Source organism: Pelophylax lessonae (genome assembly GCF_965119305.1).
Source record: "Pelophylax lessonae genome assembly, chromosome: 12".
NCBI classification, from domain to species: domain Eukaryota; kingdom Metazoa; phylum Chordata; class Amphibia; order Anura; family Ranidae; genus Pelophylax; species Pelophylax lessonae.
In genome coordinates this window covers 32,798,406-32,820,212 of record NC_138779.1, presented here as the reverse complement: position 1 = coordinate 32,820,212, position 21,807 = coordinate 32,798,406, and the positions used below count along the sequence as shown (strand labels likewise).

General features: G+C 43.3%; 1 protein-coding gene across 1 annotated transcript in view; it reads left to right on the top strand.

The window, feature by feature from the left end:
* MASP2 (MBL associated serine protease 2) overlaps positions 1 to 21,807 on the top strand; it is a 98,043-nt gene that overhangs the window by 45,420 nt on the left and 30,816 nt on the right. The window contains exon 5 of the mRNA XM_082274524.1: positions 14,397 to 14,590. Within this exon, the coding sequence (XP_082130650.1) occupies positions 14,397 to 14,590 (194 nt within the window). The remainder of the gene's footprint in view (positions 1 to 14,396; positions 14,591 to 21,807) is intronic.

Sequence of the window (21,807 nt, the reverse complement as noted above, 5' to 3'; positions counted from 1 at the left end):
TGCGACTCTGTACCCAAATAAAATTGATGTCCTTTTTTTCCCACAAATAGAGCTTTCTTTTGGTGGTATTTGATCACCTCTGCAATTTTTTTATTTTTTTGCCCTATAAACAAAAAAAAAAAAAAAAAAAATGACAATTCTGAAAAAAAAAAAAAAAAAAAAAAAATATATATATATATATATATATATATATTATTCACATTTTGCAATATAACACTCTCCCCAAAAAATGTAAAAATCTAATTTTTCATCATTTTAGGCCAATTTGTATTCTGCTACATATTTTTGGTAAATAAATGTTTTTTTTTTTTACTAGTAATGGCGGCAATATGAAATTTTTAGCAGGACTGCGACATTGAGGCGGACAGATCGGACCCCTATCTGACATTTCTGACACATTTGGGGAGACCAGTGACATTATTACAGTAATCTGTGCTAAAAATATGCACTGTTACTGTACTAATGACATTGGCAGGGAAGGGGTTAACCCAGTGGGAGATCAAGGGGTTAAATGTAAGTCTAGGGGAGTGTTTTTTAACTGTGGGGGGATGGGCTTTTAAAATGATCATAGAGACCTGTGATCCTATATAGAAGGATCACAGGCGCTCTGTTATCATTTCAGAGAGAAGAACGGTCAGCTGACCAGTGTTCTCTCTCAGCGGGGAGCGATCGCGGGTACTTAAAGGCAATCGGTATCCCCGCTGCCTAGAGGGGCGGGCGCGCGCAGCCTATGTATCCCTATGTCGGTACACGCAGCCGAGCAAGCCTGCCGCAGTAAATCTGGGGCGGGTGGTCAGCAAGCCCTTAAAGTAGCATAGTGATGCGTAGCAAAAATGGCCTGGCTCTGTGATCATTCCAGAGAGAACGGTCAGCTGTGTTTACAACAGCTGCCCGTCCTTCTATCTCAGCGGGGAACGATCGCGGGTAGCCGGCGCCAGTTACGGCCGATGGCCTCGTGCATCGGCATCCCCACTGCCAAGTGGTGGCGGGAGCGCGCCGGCGGCGGCGTGCGCTCGCCCTCTAGCACCAGGCGCGCAACCGACGTAGTCCTACATCAGTTCATGCAGGAAGGGCTGCCTGCCACAGTAAAACTGCGGCGGGCAGTCCGGAACGGGTTAACCACTTGCCGACTGCCTAACGCAGATCTACGTCAGCAGTCAGCCCCTCACAGGCAAAGCGACGTAGGTCTACGTCGCTAGCTTGTGAGAGTCTAGGGAGCGAGCGCGCACCGCCGGAGGCGCTCTCCCGCGCGGTCACGCACCCCCCCGCACGTGTGACCGTCGGACCCGATGTCCGCCGGTCACTCTGCGATCGTTGGGGGAGAGGGAGAAAGTCAGGCGGCTTGTGTAAACAAGCTGCCTGTCATTCTCCCCTGTGTATGAAGGATGATCATACGGTTCTACTATGTAGAACCGTTGATCACTGTTCATACATCTGAAGCCACAGCCAATCACAGTAGAAAGCACGCCCCTAGGGACACACATAGCCCCTCCCTTTCAAAAAAAGTTAACCCCTTCACTGCCAGTGTATTTTTACAGTAACAGTGCACATGTATAGCACTGATTACTGTAGAAATGTCACTGGTAACCCCAAAAGTGTCAAAAATGTCAGTCAAGGGTCCGATCTGTCCGCCGCAATGTCGCAGTACCGCAAAAAAATCGCAGATCGCAGATTAAAAAAAAAACAACAAAAATGACAAAAATCTTTCCCTTTGTTAGTAAACGCGATAACTTTTGAGCAAACCAATCAAAATACGCTTTTGCGATTTTTTTTTACTAGGTAGCATAAAACAAATTGGCCGAAAATGTTAAAAAATTTTGATTTTTACATTTTTTGGGGGGGGAATTTCATATAAAAAAATGTGAAAAATATTGCTATTTTTGCAAAATTTACGCTCTTTTTTTGTTTATAGCGCATGATCAAAAAATCGCACAGGTGATCAAATACCACCAAAAGAAAGCTCTGTTTGTGGGAAAAAAAGGACGCCAAATTCGTTTAGATACAGCGTCGCACGACCGTGCAATTGTCCGTTAAAGTCACGCAGTGCCGAATCGCAAAATTCCCCCTGGTCAGGAAGGGGGTAAAATCTTCCGGGGCTTAAGTGGTTAAAGTAATTGGATGGTAAAGTCAGGTTATTATCGTTTTGTGGTCTGTACACAATTAAAATGGTTCAAACTTCCATACATAGGATCGTATAAAGCAGCCTTTCTAAACCTTTTTTACTCCAAAGGAGACAGAGAAATAATTTTTAGGTCTCGAGGAACCCATGCTAAAACAAAGCCATTGGGGGTCAGTAGGAAAATTGCCCCTTACTTTCGTGGCAAGTGGGAAAAAATGCCTGCCTTGCAGATAGCTAAAAAGATAATTGATATCATGCAGCCGGCTCTGCCAAGTGGTGTTCACCCCTGGAACTATGCAGGCACCATCACATTGGAGAACAATCAGCCACAGCTTATGGAACCCCGTAGAATCATCTGGAGGAACCCTAGGGTTCCAAGAAACCCTGTATGAGAATAGCTGCTGTAAGAAATAAGACTTTGTACAGCAAATATATAAGGCAAACCAGCTAGATGTCTTATACTGTTCTTGATACGAGTGTGGACAGGCTTAGGAATTCCCTGCTAAAGGAGATATTATTGACCAACGGTGCAAGTAACTGTAAATGAGGATTGAGCACCTTTCTTAGTAGAAATGACATTTTCAGCTACAATTAATAGAATTCATCAGTGAAGTAATTTATATAGGGAATTAAACTGTTGATGGGGTCAAAAATGCTATCCCCATTGTGAAGATAAATTGGTAGATGCCTTACTGGGCTTTTAAATTGAGCTGCCTCTTGATCAACAATACTATTCAAATAGGCTTAGGCTGATCAGACTTTTTCCATCCTTACTATGTTTGGATGCTTAGTCTATGCACAAAACTTAATGATTGCAGATTGAAGTAACAATGGACCTCTACATGCATGTACAGTACCTGTGCTGGTACCATTATTCCTATTTCAGCCAGGCAACCAAGTTCAGAAGGGACTGCAAGAGGGGAAATATATGAACCATTGATCTTTGGTGGTTCAGGTCCTAAAGGAATGCTATCACCTCGCCAAGGAAGTTGTACTGAAAACATCAGCATATAGCCCTCCCCCACCCCACCAGGCATGTATATTTACCCAGCTATGCTCCCTCCCTTCCTCCCCATTGCAGTATCTCTGCAGGTCTAAATTACCCTATTAAGTAGTGTCAGAGTTTGGACAAAGGATGGCACATTCCACATGATGTTGTTGGGTCCCGGTGATGGCCACTCAGGCTGGAAAATTTGCATATAGATAAGGATATATGCACTCTCAAACCCAGAAGGCCCGCTCTATTAGTAAATGCTTTGGCAGTGCAAGTGGGCAATAAGGTAGCATAGCTGAGTAAGTATAAATGCCTACAAGTATTGGGCTATATGCAGACTCTAAATGGGCAAAGTAATAGTGTCTCTTTAAAAAACAATTGTTTATAGGTTTTTTATTTGCTGAGTTGTGTAAAGGCACAGAAATGTAAAGGGGAAATCAAAGCGGCTAAAATAGAACACAAGAAACATATAGCGGAAGAGAGTAAAAAAACACGAAGAAATTCTTTAAGTATATAAATAGTAAGAAAGCGAGGCCAGAACACATTGGCCCCATAAAAGATGACGAAGGAAATCTGGCCACAGACGACAGAGAGAAGGCGAAAGAGTTAAATCATTTCTTCTCTTCAGTCTTCACAAAAGAATTGGGGGGCTACACTAACCCAGCTTGTAATGCTAAATTAAATAATACACCTCAGGAAGTACCCCCATGGCTAAAAGAGTCAGATAGACTTAGAACTAAACTAGAGAAACTTAACATAAATAAATCACCGGGACTGGGTGGCTTGCACCCGAGGGTTCTTAAAGAGCTCAGCCAGGTGATAGCCAGACCATTAATCTTGATCTTTAAAGATAGTCTACAGACGGGTATGGTGCCAGCTGATTGGAAAAAAGCCAATGTGGTACCAATATTTAAAAAAGGGCCGAGATATATCCCGGGTAACTATAGGCCGGTCAGCATAACATCAGTAGTCTGCAAGATTTTGGAGGGGACGTTGAGGGCCACATACAAGACTTTAGTAATGAAAAAGTATTATTAGTAGTAATCAGCATGGATTCATGAAAAATAGTTTTTGCCAAACCAATCTATTAACCTTCTATGATGAAGTGAGCTGCCACCTAGATAAAGGTAAGCCTGTGGATGTGGTGTATCTGGACTTTGCAAAGGCATTTGACACAGTTCCCCACAAACACTTACTGTACAAACTAAGGAAGGTAGGTATGGACCATAGGGTGAGTACCTGGATAGAGAACTGGCTGCAGGGGAGAGTCCAAAGGGTGGTAATAAATGGGGAGTAAGTGTAGTGAGTCCTGCGCTGTCTGGGGAAGATATTACTCAAGCGAACAAGGAGGCTAATCCCAGATGCTGCAAGTACCGAGACTGGTAACCATGCAGTGTCAGACTAAATTAAGGGTGGGGGATACTGTGCTTCTGGGATATTGGTGATAAATTATGCTCAATAAAAAGTGTATAAAACTGTGGATAAGGCAAATAAATACGTGTATAAGCGGTTAAAAATTATTAGTAAATAAATCAAGTGTGAAAGTGTGCGTCCTTCAATTACATATGTGCAAACAGTTTAACACATTAAAAATCAATCCAGGTGCTAAAACTAGAGTGCTTTCACACAATTAAGACGAAGTAAAAAGATAAATATAAATATAAATGAATATATGCAACACCGCTTAAAGTGCCTAAATACAATACGTGACAGATAAAGTGCTAAGTGCATACACTGGTGTATAAATATTACAAAATTAACTAAAGTGTCCTCTGTGCTCCAAAACAGTGGGGAAATTCGGGTGAAAAAAGTCCAAACAATTTTTTGTGTCCAGATGAGGGGATTTCAAAGGTGACACTCCTTCACCTAACACCGTGCTCAAGGTGGTGGGGTGCTTCTCCTAAAACCCCTCTAAGTGTACTAACTGCTCACCTCAAGGTTTAAAATTATAGGCCTTAAACGATATCCAGGGGGCTCCTCTCCAATCCTGCTCTGCTTGCCAATAGGGCCTGTAGCAAGGGCTGCTAAGGGTAGATCGGCTCCCTATCCCCCTCCAGGTCCCCAGCGGATCTCAAAGTAAAGAGGCTCGAGATAGTGCAAGTATTGTCACAATAATAAAGGTGCTTTTATTCGTATATAGTTAAAAACTCACATTTGCCAAGAGAGTATTGCGCAAAAAGTATATTTCAAATGGGATCGCGGTCCTCACTTCCGCGTGTGTGCGTCACTTCCGGTCTAGCGTCCCTACGCGTTACGCCACTTCCGCATCACGTGGCTGAAGAAGCCACGTGATGCGTGGCTTCTTCAGAAATTTTGTAATATTTATACACCAGTGTATGCACTTAGCACTTTATCTGTCACGTATTGTATTTAGGCACTTTAAGCGGTGTTGCATATATTCATTTATATTTATATTTATCTTTTTACTTCGTCTTAATTGTGTGAAAGCACTCTAGTTTTAGCACCTGGATTGATTTTTAATGTGTTAAACTGTTTGCACATATGTAATTGAAGGACGCACACTTTCACACTTGATTTATTTACTAATAATTTTTAACCGCTTATACACGTATTTATTTGCCTTATCCACAGTTTTATACACTTTTTATTGAGCATAATTTATCACCAATATCCCAGAAGCGCAGTATCCCCCACCCTTAATTTAATAAATGGGGAGTACTCGGATTGGGCGGGTGTGGAAAGTGGGGTTCCCCAAGGTTCTGTCCTGGGAGAGGAGGGGATATCCAGCACAATCTCGGTATTTGCGGATGATATAAAGGATGGTATTTGATTTTAACTAAAAGTTTCAGTTAAAGGCATGTGGAATTTTTCGCAATAGTATCACAAAGAGTGCGGTTTATCACCATCTAAGAAGTCTCTGATTCGCAAAAGGTCCTTATTAATCCACCAATGGAATTGACTTGGTAATAGACCTATCGTACATTTTAGATTGCAAAAGATGGGGGTTGAAGGGGTATGAGTTGAGGAAAGGGGTTTGCGAGCCTTTTGCCTGTCTGAGACTGCTAAAGAGTAGGATAAAGTGGGACAAAAGATAGGGGGGCGCAATCAACTGGGAAACCACATTAATGATCCAGTTGCAAAAGGATGACAGAAGAGAACTTCGATAGACACCCATAAGGTGTAGAACCTTTTTCCGTAGTATAAGCCCTATTATAAGCATTATTCGGACAGTGTGAAAATATGTTAAAAGGTTGGGAAGTCACAGACTGCCACACGTCTTTATGGATTGAGTAGTCAATTTGTTCATCCGAGGGCATTTATTATCCCAGATAAAGCAAATGATCTCATTTTATAGTCAATTTAGTTCCCTTCTGGGGACTGCTATTGGTAAAGTTCTAAAATAATAAAGCATTGTGGGCAAAAAAGTCATTTTAATTGAGTTGATTCTACCAAACCAAGATAAAGGCTAGTCAGACCATCGTTTTAAGTCTTCCCTTAGATGTTTAAAAAGTGGCGGATAGTTTGCGCTATAAAGGTTCTCAATAGAGGAGGTCAAATGAATCCTCAAATAGGGAAGAGATTGAGGAGCCCATTAAAAATCAAAACTAGCACGAATATTGTTTACAATAGACTGAGGCAAGTTAACTTTTATGGCAGTCATTTTGTGAGAATTTAAAATAAGATCCGAAAGTCATAAAAACCGGTGAAGTAGATCCAATAAATTTGGTAAGATTTCCTGAGGAGCTGAAACATACAAAAGGACGTCATCAGCGAAAAAGGCACGTTTGTGCTCTAGTTGACCACAGAAGATACCTTGAATATTAGGGTGAGAATGTATGGCGATCACAAGAGGTTTGATTGCTAGAGGGAAAGGTAATGGGGATAAAGGGTAAATATATGGACGCTTCCGTAGATCTAGGCAAACGGCATATGGGTCCCTGCACCTGGGCAGTGCTTAAGAGGAGAAGCAGCTCTACGGAAAATGGAAGTAGAAGCAAAGCGCCTGTAATGTTCAGTAACTCACGTTTTGCTTGCTATTTTGTAATTGTTTTTAATTTTTTACCTACAAATAAATGTAATGGGGATAAAGGGCAGCCCTGTTGGGTGCCACAGCTGGTAGGAAAAGAAGAAGATTTATTTCTCCTCAAGGAGATCTGAACCAAGGGGGAGCAATATAGGGCTTTCAATATAGTGAAGAATGAGGTACCCAACCCAATATCTGCTAAAGTTTCAAAAATATAATCCCAAGAAAGTCTATCAAAGGCCTTGTGCAGATCTAGAAGTGTCAACTTTAATATTATGTCATGACTTTTCTTTTTTTTGGAAAATAAAAAAGCAAGCACTATGATGCATTTTTACTAGTTTGTCCCATCCACACTAAACAGAGTGGATGGATGAATCTGAAATCTCAGCTACTGTATAATGATAGCCAGCACCCACGAGAATTTTGCGCCAAGCTCCTTCGACATAAGTTGATTGAAAAATCAATTTTTATCGAGCCAGATGGTACCAACAAAGCCACACAGGGAACTAATTTCAGCAGATTCAACATTAATCAGTAAGAATTTGAAAAGTATTGCCAGTTTAACAGATAAGGAACATCTGCCGTGTGTTTACATTAGAAGACTAACAGGCTGCCATGATTCTGCAGAAATAGAAAGTAATGGTTCATGCACATGGATGTTTCACTGCTCCTGTTGAAAGGATGCATTTCTCCATAAAACTGACAGCTACAGAGGTTAATGATGTTTTTTTTAAAAGTGCTTTTAAAGTGCTGTTTATAAAAAATGAACATTTAAGCTGGGCACGCGGTCTAAATATCATTCGGTTCAGAAAGAACCAGCCTACATTTGTCTAAGGACCGGCTTTTGTCAAAGGGACATGCTGGAAAACCAGCATTCGATCAGCGCTTGAATAGAGTCTGTTATGGTGGTGGGGGTCCCCCTGTTAGAATACAAAGGCACAAAAGGTGAGTTCGCTGCACTAACATCGCTTAGTTAGTACAGCAATCTATAAGATTTTTTTTCATTCAGCCCACTGTGTCAACAAAAAAAAAAACTGAGTGTGTATACCAGGCATTCTACTCTCCTAGGTGGAAGGAGCATTGCTCCAATGCTGCATCTGTCCCCGGCCACTTACAAGAACTGAGGGATTAAAGACTCCTGATGGCTCAGTTCTCGGTCTTCAGTGAGCAGAGAGATTCCGACTGTCAGTCACCGACTCTCTGCTCTACCCCTCCAGCGCTCACTGGTGCACCAGGCTGTGGAAGGGACAGGGGCAGCTGGCTCAGGATCTTAGCGGCTCACTGAGCGGCTGACCTAGCTGTCTGTCCAGGCACCTGGGTGGATCTCAGCATTGAAGTTGGGATATCTCCAGAGCATGAACCGGCTGATTGACTTCAGCCAACAGTGGGCTTCAACAACAAAAAAAGAAAGGGGCACACCAACCTAGTACATTACAACTAAAAACATTTATTAACATAGTAAAAAGTATATATTATACTCACAAAACAGGTGTGAATATTACACACATTAAATGATTGACATAGAATCTCCAAGGTAGCCAAGGTACTGTGTGATGCTGGATGGCATGCAGTGTATCGCATGAAACTGCTGTGGCTTAGCTGACGTGTTTCGAGGGCGAGCCCAATTCCGCAGAGCCAAGAAATGCTGCTGAATCACACTCCGGACCGACCGGCGGCTAAATGGAAGCTAGCCACCCCCTCTCCTGTCCCGCCCTAAAAGGTATGGTATGTTTCTGGGGAACGGGTGGAGGATGCTGGTTCCAGTGGGTCCACCTCCCATCCGCCCCCTGTTGACTCTTGCTCCTTTTGGGGCGGGACAGGAGTGGGGTGGCCAGCTTCCATTTAGCCCCCGGTCAATTCAAAGTGTGGTTCAGCAGCATTTCTTGCCTCTGAGGAAGGGGGCTCGCCCTCGAAACTCGTCAGCTTAGCCACAGCAGTTTCATGCGGTACACTGCATGCCATCCAGCATCGTGCAGTACCTTGGCTACCTTGGAGATTCTATGTGAATCATGTTGATGTGTGTAATATTCACACCTGTTTTGTGAGTAAAATATATACTTTTTACTATTTTAATAAAGGTTTTTAGTGGTAATGCACTAGGTCGGTGTGCCCCTTTCTTTTTTTGTTGTTGTTTCCTAGTTGGTTTCGGATACCCTTGATCCTGAGGGGGCAGCAAGACCATAAGTCATACCCATTCAAGTCTAAAGTCTGAAGTATTCCTCTTCCCTCCATCATATTTCACTCAAGCACAGGAGAATTGTTCTAAACAGTGGGCTTCAGCCTGCTGTTGGATGAAAACTAGTCACAGCAATGCAGAGTGAACTGCACTGCTGTGATCCATAGTGTAGCAGCAAACAGTTTTTGAAAACCAGAAATGGAGTCTGGATGCAGAATTCAGGAAAACAAACCTCTTTATTCACGAAGAAGACTTAGCCACGACTCAAGTCAATTTGCCAAGCATCCAAATAAGCGTGTACATCACATACATAGCAGCAGTTATGTTACAGATACATATTTTCCTAACTAGTTTGGCAAGCAATACAGATGTTCCCTGTAACATTTTTTCTATGGCAATTAACATTCCCGGTTTCACACTTATCTGTATTCTCGTTAGTTGCAGAGAGAAAGAGATAGTGGGGGGGGGGGAATGAGGGTATAAACTGCACAGCTTGACTGTCCTTGTCTCTGTAGTACTACTGGGATCATCAGAACCAACCATTTTGTTTTCCTACTTTATCGGCCATTTTAGAAGGCTTTCCAGGTGATGCCACACTAGGAGAAGTAGGGCCCTACTTCTCCTTTAAATATTTTAGTGTGCAAAATCTACAGGATCATACAGATTACAATCTGATTGTTGAATCTGCTTCAGATCTACTAACAAGTGCCTGCCAATTTCATTATTCTAATTGCTCTACCCTCATAGGGATATAATTGGTTGCTAATTGTTCCTGCCAATGGCACATTTCTCTTTGCCTTGCTCTAGTCTAGAGGAATAATCCTGAATATACTGTGAAATGCCACCCATTCTAGCGTGAAAATTCCAACACTTCATTTTATTTTTGTTTCTTATAGAAGAGTAAAACCTCCTCAAGCAGGAAGTCAGTGCAGAAGCTTCATAGGCTGCAGTCAAGAACTATGTCACCTCCAGTGGCCCACAACTTACAACCAATCCACCTTTTTAATTTTACATGTATAATAAAAATATAATACTGGTTTCACCAGATTGCAGCTTTTGTGTATTTAATGGGTTTTGGGAGTAGTTTGAGGACCTGCTTTTCTGTGAAAGATTAGTGAGCATGGCCTCTGTCCTGAATATTTAAATTGAAAGTTGTCTGGGCATCGTAAAGTAGAACATCTTATTATCTGACCACATACTTAGCGATACCGGCCATTTCATTCCATGAATGCAAGAATGCAGTCTATAGATACACTAGGAAAGAGTGACAACACTGAAATGAAAGGCTTTTTGCATTAAAGTATAATGAAGGCAAAACTTTTTTTTTATTTTTGGACAGAGTGGAGAGGGATTAGAACACCTATCAATTTTTATTGCTGGCTGTGTCCCTGTTAAGGAGATTCACCCTCTCTATTTGTCTTGTTTACCATTATCATTGAAAGTGAAAGTTAAAGAAAACCCCAAATTTTGGGTTGTCCCCAGAAAAGTAATTGCCACAAACCTGGTGGAGATCGAGCTGTAGAGGGGCCTTCTTTTGCACCTCCTGTCTAACACCCCTGGTATTGATGGCAGGGAGTGTGGGACACAGAGTGGCACAAGGGCTGGTACAGCGGGCAGCACCAGCTGAGGCTTGACAGGAAACCGATGGCCCTGGATCACCAGACAGGCAAACGGAACTGGAACTCCGTGACGCTGGATCAGTATGCAGGAGCATAGTCGGAACACAGGCCAAGGGATCATCAACAGCCAGGCAATACAGGTACAGGAACGTTTGACAAGAGCAGGGTCAGGATACAAGCCAGAGTAGGTAGCAGGGCACAGAAGCACAAGACAGCAGCGGAGTCAGAGTACAAGCCAAGGCCACAATAGGCAGGTGGGAATCCAGAGATTAAGTCAAGGGCAAGCCGGGTCAAGCACGGGTAGGCAGGTATAGCAGGTCAAGGCACAGGTAAACAGGAACTAGCTGAAGACAACGCAGCAATCTGTTCATGCCATAGTTCAGCTTAAATAGGCCATTTGGCGCCAGTACGTGCATCTGTGCACATGCTCACACGCATATGCCTATTTCTTCTTGTGCACATGCTAATATGTTTGCGCATGCTTGCAAATGCCCGTTCTGTATTGAGAATCGGCTCATACTTATGAGCATGAACATGTAATGACCTTCTGATTCCAACTGAGCTTCTCTTACAGTAATAGATGTGAAATCTTTCAATGGGGAAACTAGTTCTGGTGACCTGGGGGTCCCCAAGGAATTCCTTTAATTTGCAGAGATTTCCTCTCACTTCCTGTTTGGCTATATGCTGTATGGTTTTACCCATCTATCCAAAATGGAAAAAAAAAGTTTTGTGCATAGTTCTACTTTAAGGGAATCCTTTGCTGACAGAAGGCTGCCATAGCCAGGTGCTGATTTTATGGGTGCAACACATTGAGTCACTGGTCTGAAAGAAGAATGCAGCAAGCTAAAATCCCAACTTTTTGATTTACATCCCCCCAAAACCCTCCAATTTTTTTTTTTTTAAAGCCCATAATATGTATATATAACATACATTTCTGGTTGATCCGGGTTATATTACAGATCCCTTCTCTCCTCCTCTTGTGGCAAAAGACAGTCCTTACACCTTACACCTAGACAGCATAATTATAAATGAGCTGCTATTCCATCCATGAGTACTATGAGCCCAGACGAGCATGCCCATGTGCCAAGAGGTGTGTCCATGACAGCCTGGGATTACAGGTAGTGGGTTTATAGGTTTTTTAGGTCCTCAAGCCAAACAGAAGTGGGACTTTATGGGCAAAAAATTATTTTGTACAATTTTATGGTAAAATGTATTTTATTCAAAAATATCATAGATAAATAATATACATAGAAATGCATATATTGGGCTAAGAGCCCATGGAGGTGAAGGTGATAAGAAAGAAAGAAAATGTGACATGTGTGAAATGGTGACTTCTGATGTCATTTTCCGCCATCCATGCTTGAATAGACTTTGGATGTAACAGAAAGCTTACGAAATCCCCCGCTGGGTTGGGTATCATTCAGCCCCCAAGAGGACCAGTGCTGGTTCAGAGTGGTGAAATTCCGAGTGGAGGGAGGGGGATTCAGTACTGGAGTGGAGTTGATTATTGCAGCAAGAGATGCTGCGTTTAAAAGTTCTCAAGTTTGGCAATAGATTTTCAATAAAAAACAAACTGCGGGCAATAAAGAGTTTACATATTCTAAAAAAGTAATGGAAGAGCTTTAAAAGTCAACACTAACCACTGTAGTTGCATTTAGCTGTGACTAGCTTAGCCAGCAGTACAGCCTACATTTTTCCCTCTATACTACTATTTTCCTTTAACTAATTCCTGGTGAACTAATAGGCTGAATAATCAAACCCCAATCCAACTAGCCTAATCTGTATGCAGTAGATGCATTTTACAGGAAAATGCTGGGTCAGCTTCAACATTTAATGTAAAACAAAACACATGGTCCACATGTAGGATCAAGGGAGCCATGGAGCTTTAATAATGAGGACATATCAATGGCTTAATTAAGCTTTGAAAGGTAGTTCACTGTCATTGTGCAAGCCTCAGTTGCAGCTACAATGTTCAGGTTCACACAAGGGAATGTTGATCATGGCATTCATTTAGTTTTGTTACACATTAACTACTTGTCTACCAAGGTATGTTGTTAAATGTCCTTGTACTCAAGAGGTTAAAACAAGCTAGCGGATGCAAAAAAAGTGTTCCTATTATGTTTATCAGGCTCAATTGGCACCTTAAGGGGTTGTAAAAGGAGACTGTAAAAGTGATGCCCCTGAAAACTGTTATTTGCCCATTGCTTTCACAAAAGAGGCTGTCAGGCACCTTGGGTATCACAATAAAGTTAAAAAAAGGTAAAAAAGATAATTACCGTATTTTTTGGACTAAAAGGCACACTGAAAATCCTAAAATTTGATCAAAAACTGGCAGTGCGCCTTATAATCCGGTGCGCCTTACATATGAAAATAGTTTGAAAATTTACCGTTAACTGGATGGTTTGACCAAAGGGGTGCAACCACTGGACATAAGTGTCAATCGTTCCTTCAAGGCGAAACTGTGAATAACGTGGGAAAACTGGATGATGGAAGGAGAGCACTCCTTCACGAAGACCGGGAGGCAACGCCGGGCCAGTTATGCCACTGTGTGCCAGTGGATAGTGGATGCCTGGCATAAAGTATCCGCCAGAACTGTCATCCGAGGGTTCGATATGAGCACCTGCCAGTAAACCTCACGCGGATCAACGTTCCAAAAAAAAAAAAGTGCGCCTTATAATCCGGTGCGCCTTATATATGAAAATAGTTTGAAAATTTACCGTTAACTGATACTGCGCCTTATAATCCGGTGCACCTTATAGTCGCGAAAATACGTTATAATAAAATTGATTATAAACAAAAAAACCTGATAATCTGTAAAAGGCTATTAGGTGTTGCTCATGGACAATTTTGAGTACTGTAGCTGTTTGCCATTCCATGGGCAAATTTAAACCTTGACATGTTTGGTATCTATTTACTCTATGAAACCTCATCTTTTATGTTTTACCACAAATGGGTATTATATTGTGTTTTTTGTGTAGTAAAATTCATTTTAGTGTATTATTTCCTGATTTTCCTCCTTTGATAAACAGCGGCACAAATACTGTGCAATGTAAAAAATTTTAACTGACCCTGTTTTATTCCACATGGCCTTTGCTTTCAGAAAACAATATATTTGTTGGAAGCTTTAAATTTTTTTCTAGGAAAAAAAATGCAGGTTTTAATGTGTGTCTAATAAAAAACTTTTATTTTTCTAGCGGCAGATTTAGCAGCAAAACCAATTAACAAATTGTTACTCTACTAAATCTAACACCAATAATTGATTCCTTCTCTGTGCTTGTCCCCCCCACTTTAATTGTAGGCATTGGAAGCTATGATCTGTCTGTTCCCAACCCCATTATTTACAGCTATAACATGAGGAGGGGAGCAGTCACAAAAAAAGCTAATTTCTTTTTATTTTTCCACATGCCTATAACTAAAGCAGGGAGGTCTAAATTGTTTTTTTTTTTGTTTGCCCCAATGGGCCCAATGACCATCTCTGTTTTCAATGTATTTCTCTGCCTCAGTTCAGTGCAAGGATGAGACGTACACAACAAGTTCAGGGGACATTACAAGTCCAGACTTTCCGGGTATCTACCCCAAACTCACTAACTGCAAGTACACCATCCAGGCAGAAGAGGGTTTCTCCATTCTTCTGAGGTTCGTGCACTTTGACATTGAGTCACATCCAGATGTCTTGTGCCCCTATGACCGACTCCAGGTGAGGAATTGCTGCCAACTGAGAATTTCTTGTAATAAGGTTTTTAGAGTTCCTCTATTTGGTCAAAGTGTGTGGACATCCCCTGTGTTCATGTGTTTCCAAAGAAGGGTACTCTTAATGCTACAAATACACAGGGATATTTTTGACATATGTGGGGAAGGCCCCTTTGTGTTCCAGCATGACTGCGCCCCTTTGTACAAAGACAACTCCATAAAGGCTACTTTAGTTTGAAGGAATTTAAAGCGGAGTTCCACCCTGGTTATACATTTTTTAATAAAAATACCCCTGGGACAGTCAGGGCTAGCACATTCCACAATGGCTAGCCTCTGATCTGTCCCGGGTTGCACTTACCTTTTGGGAGAAATACTTACCTTGAAAATGTCTTGTCCAGCGCTGCCATCTCAGGTGTGGGCAGCTTGAAGCCAGCGCGATCCTCTTCCGCGTCCTCTTCCGTCCTCTTCCTTCTTCTTCGGTCCCACGATGCACTGCACCGGCCCCGGCGTCACTTCCGGGGCGCGCGCGTCATCCCTCCACAGCTTCTGGGCATGCCCAGAAGCTGTTTAGAAGGGAATGACGCGCGTGCCCCGGAACTGACGTCGGGGTCGGTGCAGGCGCAATGATTCCTGGGAGCGATGACGTTCAGCTCCCAGGAATGATTGCAAAAGCCAGGAAGTGACGAATCGCCGTGGCCGCCGAGGGGAGGAAGAAGGAAGTAAGGTAAGTATATGTTCTCTACAAGGTAAGTAAAAAAAAAAAAATTGCGATTATCCATTTGTTTTTCAGGTGACCCGGAGCGAGAAGATGGAGGTAAGTGTAAATTTAGGGTGGAACTCCGCTTTAAGTGGCCTCCATGGAGCCTGACTTCAACTCTACTGGACACTTTTGGGATTATTTGGAAAGACAATTGAGAGACAGATTTTCTGGTACAACTCAACTCAAAAATTTGGTGTACAGTCATCCAAGGAGAGTGGAGACTGTACGTACCTGAGATCATCATGCAACTATTGCAAAGAAAAGTTCACATTGGATACTAAACCTCACATTTGTCAACCCGGGTTATACAAGGGCAAAGATATCTTTATAAAGGCTGGTCTACCAATCAGGGCTGCTGTTAGAAATTGCGGGGCCCTGTACAGACTACCTGGCAGGGCCCCCCAAGAAAATATTAAAGATATATTTAGCTAAAATTACAACAAAATCACTGTTAGCAGACACAAATATAACTGACATAATTCCTGCTAAATCTAAAAAAACAAAAAAAAACAAAACTTAAATAAAAATGAAGATGAGATGAGAAAATATACAGGCTGGGCAGTTGGAGCTCAGTGATCAGAGAGACAGAGAGAGAGAAACAAAGTTACAAATAAACTCCTGAGCAGAGATAACATTAGAGCCAGTGCTGGGAGGGGGGCCCACACAAGGGAGGGGGATTAGTGAGGGACAACTGTCTCTTTCTCAACAGATAAAAGCTGATAGCAGGGAGAGGGACAGATCAGATTCAGGTGCTGTAGGAAGATTTCTGTATTTGTTGACCATCACTAATCCCCCTCTCTGTGTGGGCCCCCCCTGTTTGCTCGGGCCCCCTACAAGACGGCTGGTGGTCCCCCCCTATAAGCGGCCCTGCTACCAATTTCATAGTACAAGTCTGCAACCCAAATAGCTGCCTAAAGTTCCTGCATTAGTTAATTTCTGGATCTGTGTCCTTTACACATGTTTGCAATCCTAACACAAACTTTTTCCTGGCAGAAAATTTACCATAACATTTTCAAAGTAAATTTCCTGTACAATATCAACAGTTAATTTATCAGCCACTACAGTATGATTCTGTTTTGGGTTGTTCTTGATTTTATCTGGAAATAAAATGTCTAGCAAAGGCAGAAAAAAATTGCTTTCACAGCTCTCGTGTTCAACTTAAAATGAAATGAAAAATGCCAGAAAACTCTTAAAGATTTATCTTGGCCAACGTGTGCTTAAATGTTTCTGCTTTTTAGAGCTGAACCAGATCTATAGATACCGCTAATATGGCTTCACTTTCATAAGCGCACAAAAATCCATTTGATAACTATGACACTTCAGTTATTTGATACGGTGTTCCCTAGGGGACTTGTGTAATTTTCCAGTTTGTGCACTGTTTAATCTTCATTTTCGACCTGACAGAAGCTGTCCAGCGAAGGCCAAGAAAATTTTACACTCCTCCCCCATCCAAAATAAATGTGACCTGAAACCACAGCACACAATACCCAGGCATAGTGGACCACATGTAAAGGGGTGAGGGGAGTGCTTGTTTCACTAAGCAACCAGATTATGCTTTCTGTTCTCCAATTCTGCACTGCAAACATGAAAGAATAGTCGTGGTAGGGTGGACATGTTCCTGCTTTTTTGGGAACACATTATTATAATACAGGATTTATATAACGCCAACAGTTTGTGCAGCGCTTTGCAATATAAAAGGATATACAGTAATACAGCAAAAATATCATTCAATACAAGAGGGTTAGGAGGGCCCTGCTCCTGGGAGCTTACAATCTAATACAGAGGGACTGGTGGGACAAAAGGTAATAGCTGTGAGGGATGAACTATTCAGAGAAAGGGAATATACTATTCAGAGAAAGGGAATACAATAAGACACGTGGCCACTCACTAAAACTAGAGGAAAAAACGGTTTAACCTTAAAATGCGTAAGGGGTTCTTCACTGTAAGAGCAAGTACGGTTAACAGCAAACACACACACACATCATAGGTTGAACTGGATGGACGGATGTCTTTTTTCAACCTCACTAACTATGTAACTATGTAACTAATTGGGGAATAGAAGATTTAGTTAATAGCAGAAGGCAGAATAGGCTTCCCTGAAGAGATGGGTTTTCAGAGATTGCCTAAAAGTGGACAGTAGGAGATAACCCTAAAGATTGGGGTAGGGAGTTCCAGAGGATGGGAGAGGCTCTGGAGTAGTCCTGGAGATGAGCATAGGAGAAGACAAGGGAACTAGAGAGCCGGAGGTCCTGAGAGGAGCAGAGAGGATGATTTGGGTGATATTTGGATTCAAGATTGGTGATGTCGCTCGGGGCAGAGTTTTAAATGGCTTTGTATGTTATTGCTTATGTTTTGAATTTTATTCTTTGGGCAATGGGAAGCCAGTGGAGGGATTGGCAGAGAGGGGTGGCGGACACTGAATGGTTGGTAAAGTGGTTGAGTCTGGCAGCAGAATTCATGATAGACTGAAGAGGGGATAATCTGCGAGTTAGGCCAATGAGGAGAAAGTTACAATAATCAAGGCAAGAGATAACAAGGGAAGGAATATGTTGCTTAGTGGTTTCAATGATTAAAAAGGTGTGTATGTCGGAGATGTTACGGAGGGGAAGTCTACAAGATTTGGACAGTGATTGGATTTGGGGCGGAAAGTCCAAGATTACACCTAGAACTCTGGCACGAGGGGATAGGGGTGCTCGTTACCTTAATGGGCCAATAAAAAGGTACATTTGGTGGGAAGGGACAGAATGCCATATGGGGGATCCAAGACAGTCTGCAGACACATATAAATGTCCCTTAGTTGGCATAGGTAATGCCTATTTTCCTTTGGGTTGCCTTCCACTAAACCCCAATCGTACTCTTTGATTTTAAAAACTGCATAATTTCACATGTGATGAGTTGTTGATTTCATTTTGTGTTGTAATCATGTTGTGTTTTTACTAAAATATCTGAGTCCATCAAGGAAAATTGTTTTTTCCTTGTGTAGATTTCTGCTAGACCCCAACTACCCGAAGTGCTTATTTACAGAACTATCGTTATACAGTAAAACCTTGGATTGCGAGCATAATTCGTTCTGGAAACATGCTTGTAATCCAAAGCACTCTTATATCAAAGCAAATTTCCCCATAAGAAATAATGGAAACTCAGATGATTCGTTCAACAAGTCCTTCGGTTTATAGTCTATATACAAAGATTATAGCAATGTGATAGGTTGTGTAACCATAAAATGTCCATCCACAATATGCAGCCTTCCCAAGGGGATTAGAAGCAAAATCTAACAGAGCTACAAAATATAAGAGATGAGAGGAGCCTCTAAGTGTAGCAATATGGTTACATTTAATGAAGGTTCAACATTTAGCAACTCACATGGTTGATGATTAAAACAGGCACATCTAAGTATGCAGGCATCTGAGGTTAAGCTGTCCACATAGACCATCTTCTGAACCACCGACTCTCACCACTGTCAGTCTGCAATCCTGACCGGGAAGAATAGCCTGCAGTAGAGCGATCTGAAAGTGAGGCTTTGAATCACTCGTGGAGTGCAGCGGGGAAAGGATGATGAAGATGGCTGTGCAGAGGACGGTCTATGTGGACAGCTTTACCCCAGATGCCTGCATACTTAGATGTGCCTGTTTTAATCATCAACCATGTGAGTTGCTAAGAGCCCATTCAGACTAGCGCGACACGACTTTGGGGGGCGACCTGTGAAGTCGCGTGCACTTGCAGAGACTTCACATAATGGAAGTCTATGCAAGTCGCTCCGAGGTCGCCCCAAAGTAGTACAGGACCCTTTTTCTAAGTCGGAGCGACTTGTGTCGCTCCTATTAGAACGGGTGGACCGTGACCGAGCGCAACTTGTCAGGCTGACAAGTCGCCTGACAAGTCGCGCTAGTCTGAATGGGCTCTAAATGTTGAACCTTCATTAAATGTAACAGTATTGCTACACTTTAGAGGCTCCTCTCTTCTTTTTTATACATGACGCTACTTGTATATCAAGACATCGCTTGTATATCAAGTCAAAATGAATTTAAAAATTTGCTTGTCTTGCAAAGCGCTCTCAAACCAAGGTTTTACTGTATATTTTACTGTTTTGTTCTCTGTGGGACAAAGTGCATGTACTACTCTGTCCCATGTTTCTTGGTGCTTCCTAACCCTTGTTATTAGGTCAGAACTGTACACCCTATCCTCCAGCCATGGCAGATCCGATAACAGCCAGAAAGGAGATGGTTGTTTCATAATGACAGCTTGTCTTGGCTCTGATCTTTTTCTAGGACAGGCAGCTGGAAGGGGGAATGCAGAAGCTAGCAAGTCTCCCCTCCCTGTGCATTCCTCTTAAGCCCCGTACACACGTACCGATGGTCGGCCGTAAATATTCGGCCGCCGACCGATCGGCCGATTGTAGGCTTGTTAGTATGATGCTTCCGACAGCCGACAGCGCATTTTCGGCCGAACAGAATCTGTCGTGCAGACTTTAACATTTTTGTTGGCCGTCACCAGAACGGCCGATTGTTCGCCAGTCAGTACAGATTTCGGCCGACAGACAGCAGATTAGCAAGACTGGGCATGCTCAGAAAAGAAAAAAGACAAGGAAAGTTAACCATCACATGACATCACTTCTGCAGTCGGCTGTTGTTGGCCGACAAAATTCGTGTGCAGTCTTTTGCAGTTTTCAACAGACACGACAGCCCTGGACAAAAGACGGCCGATCGTTCGGCCGACGATCAGTACGTGTGTACGGGGCTTTACTGCTGTTTGCCTCGGGAAAGTGCTCAGAGTCAAGATAAGCTGCAGCCGTCTCCTTCCTAGGTGTTGTCGGATCTGTAACTGCAGGAGGGCAGGGAGTACAGTTCAGCGGGCATATAGGTAAACCCAGTAGAATGACTAGCACAATCACATTGTTTACTGGGCAGCATTCAGGGCCGGACTGGCCTACCGGGATACCGGGAAATTTCCCGGTGGGCCGCCGGCCCTGGGGCCGCTTTAAAGATAGGGCCGCTTTAAGCATTGGGGCGCGGGCCGCGCCGCTGTGATGATGGCTGCTGCAGCCCCGATCCCCGCTGCGCTCCAGAGTGACGTGACGGTCCGATATACATGACGTCACATCCGGCGGGGGCGGGTGGCTGCGCGGAGGTGGATCGACTGACTCCAAGACTGTCACAGCGCCAATGGATCCATCATCCCTCCCACACAGCGAGACGTGCCAGCAGCAGCATGATTGCAAGTGAGGTGGGTCACACTGGAGTGAAGACTGAGAGAGACAGAGACTGAATGAGCGGCTGCAGAGCAGAGCTGGAGACAGGCAGCCAGAAAGAGTAAATGGGCTGGGGGGGACCTCGTCCTCTTGCATTTGAGGGGGGGGATCAGGGCCCCTACTACAATGCTAACCTCCCCCCTCCCCCAATACAATGCTGTCCTGACTTGCCCCCCCTCCTCCTCATACAATGCTTATCTGCCATCCCCCCCTGGGGCCCCCTCCTCCTAATTCAATGCTGATCCCCCCCATATTTAGGGGGAGGGGGGAAACAGCATTGTATTAGGGGGAGGGGGCTGGGGGGGTCATCATTTTATTAGTGGGAGGGGGGTTAGCATTGTATTAGGAGGAGGGGAACAGCATTGTATTAGGGGAGGGGGGATCAGCATTGTATTAGGGGGAGGGGGCCAGGGGGGGTCAGCAGTGTGTTAGGAGGAGGGGGGGAGTCAGCATTGTATTAGGGCCCCTAATAATTCTGACATCTTCTGTACATGTCCGCACAGCCTCTGACATCTCCTGTACCATGTCCACACAGCCTCTGACATCTCCTGTACCATGTCCGCACAGCCACTGACATCTCCTGCACCATGTCCGCACAGCCCCTGGCATCTCCTGTACCATGTCCACACAGCCTCTGACATCTTCTGTACATGTCCGCACAGCCACTGACATCTCCTGCACCATGTCCGCACAGCCCCTGGCATCTCCTGTACCATGTCCGCACTGCCTCTGACATCTCCTGTACCATGTCCGCACAGCCTCTGACATCTCCTGTACCATGTCCGCACAGCCTATGATATCTCCTGTACCATGTCCGCACAGCCTATGACATCTTCTGTACCATGTCCACACAGCCTCTGACATCTCTTGTACCATGTCCGCACAGCCTCTGACATCTCCTGTACCATGTCTGCACAGCCTCTGACATCTCCTGTACCATGTCCGCACAGCCTCTGACATCTCCTGTACCATGTCCGCACAGCCTCTGACGTCCTGTACCATGTCCACACAGCCTCTGACGTCCTGTACCATGTCCACACAGCCTATGACCTCTCCTTTACCATGTCTGCACTTTTACCACTTTTAACTAGAATTTGCTCTTTTATATATAAAGCCTTATATGCTTTCATATCTATCTTATCTATGTATAGTACACTCTTCAAATCTGCTTTAAAATGCATGGGTTTCCCTTTTATGAACAAGAAAATAATGGCGT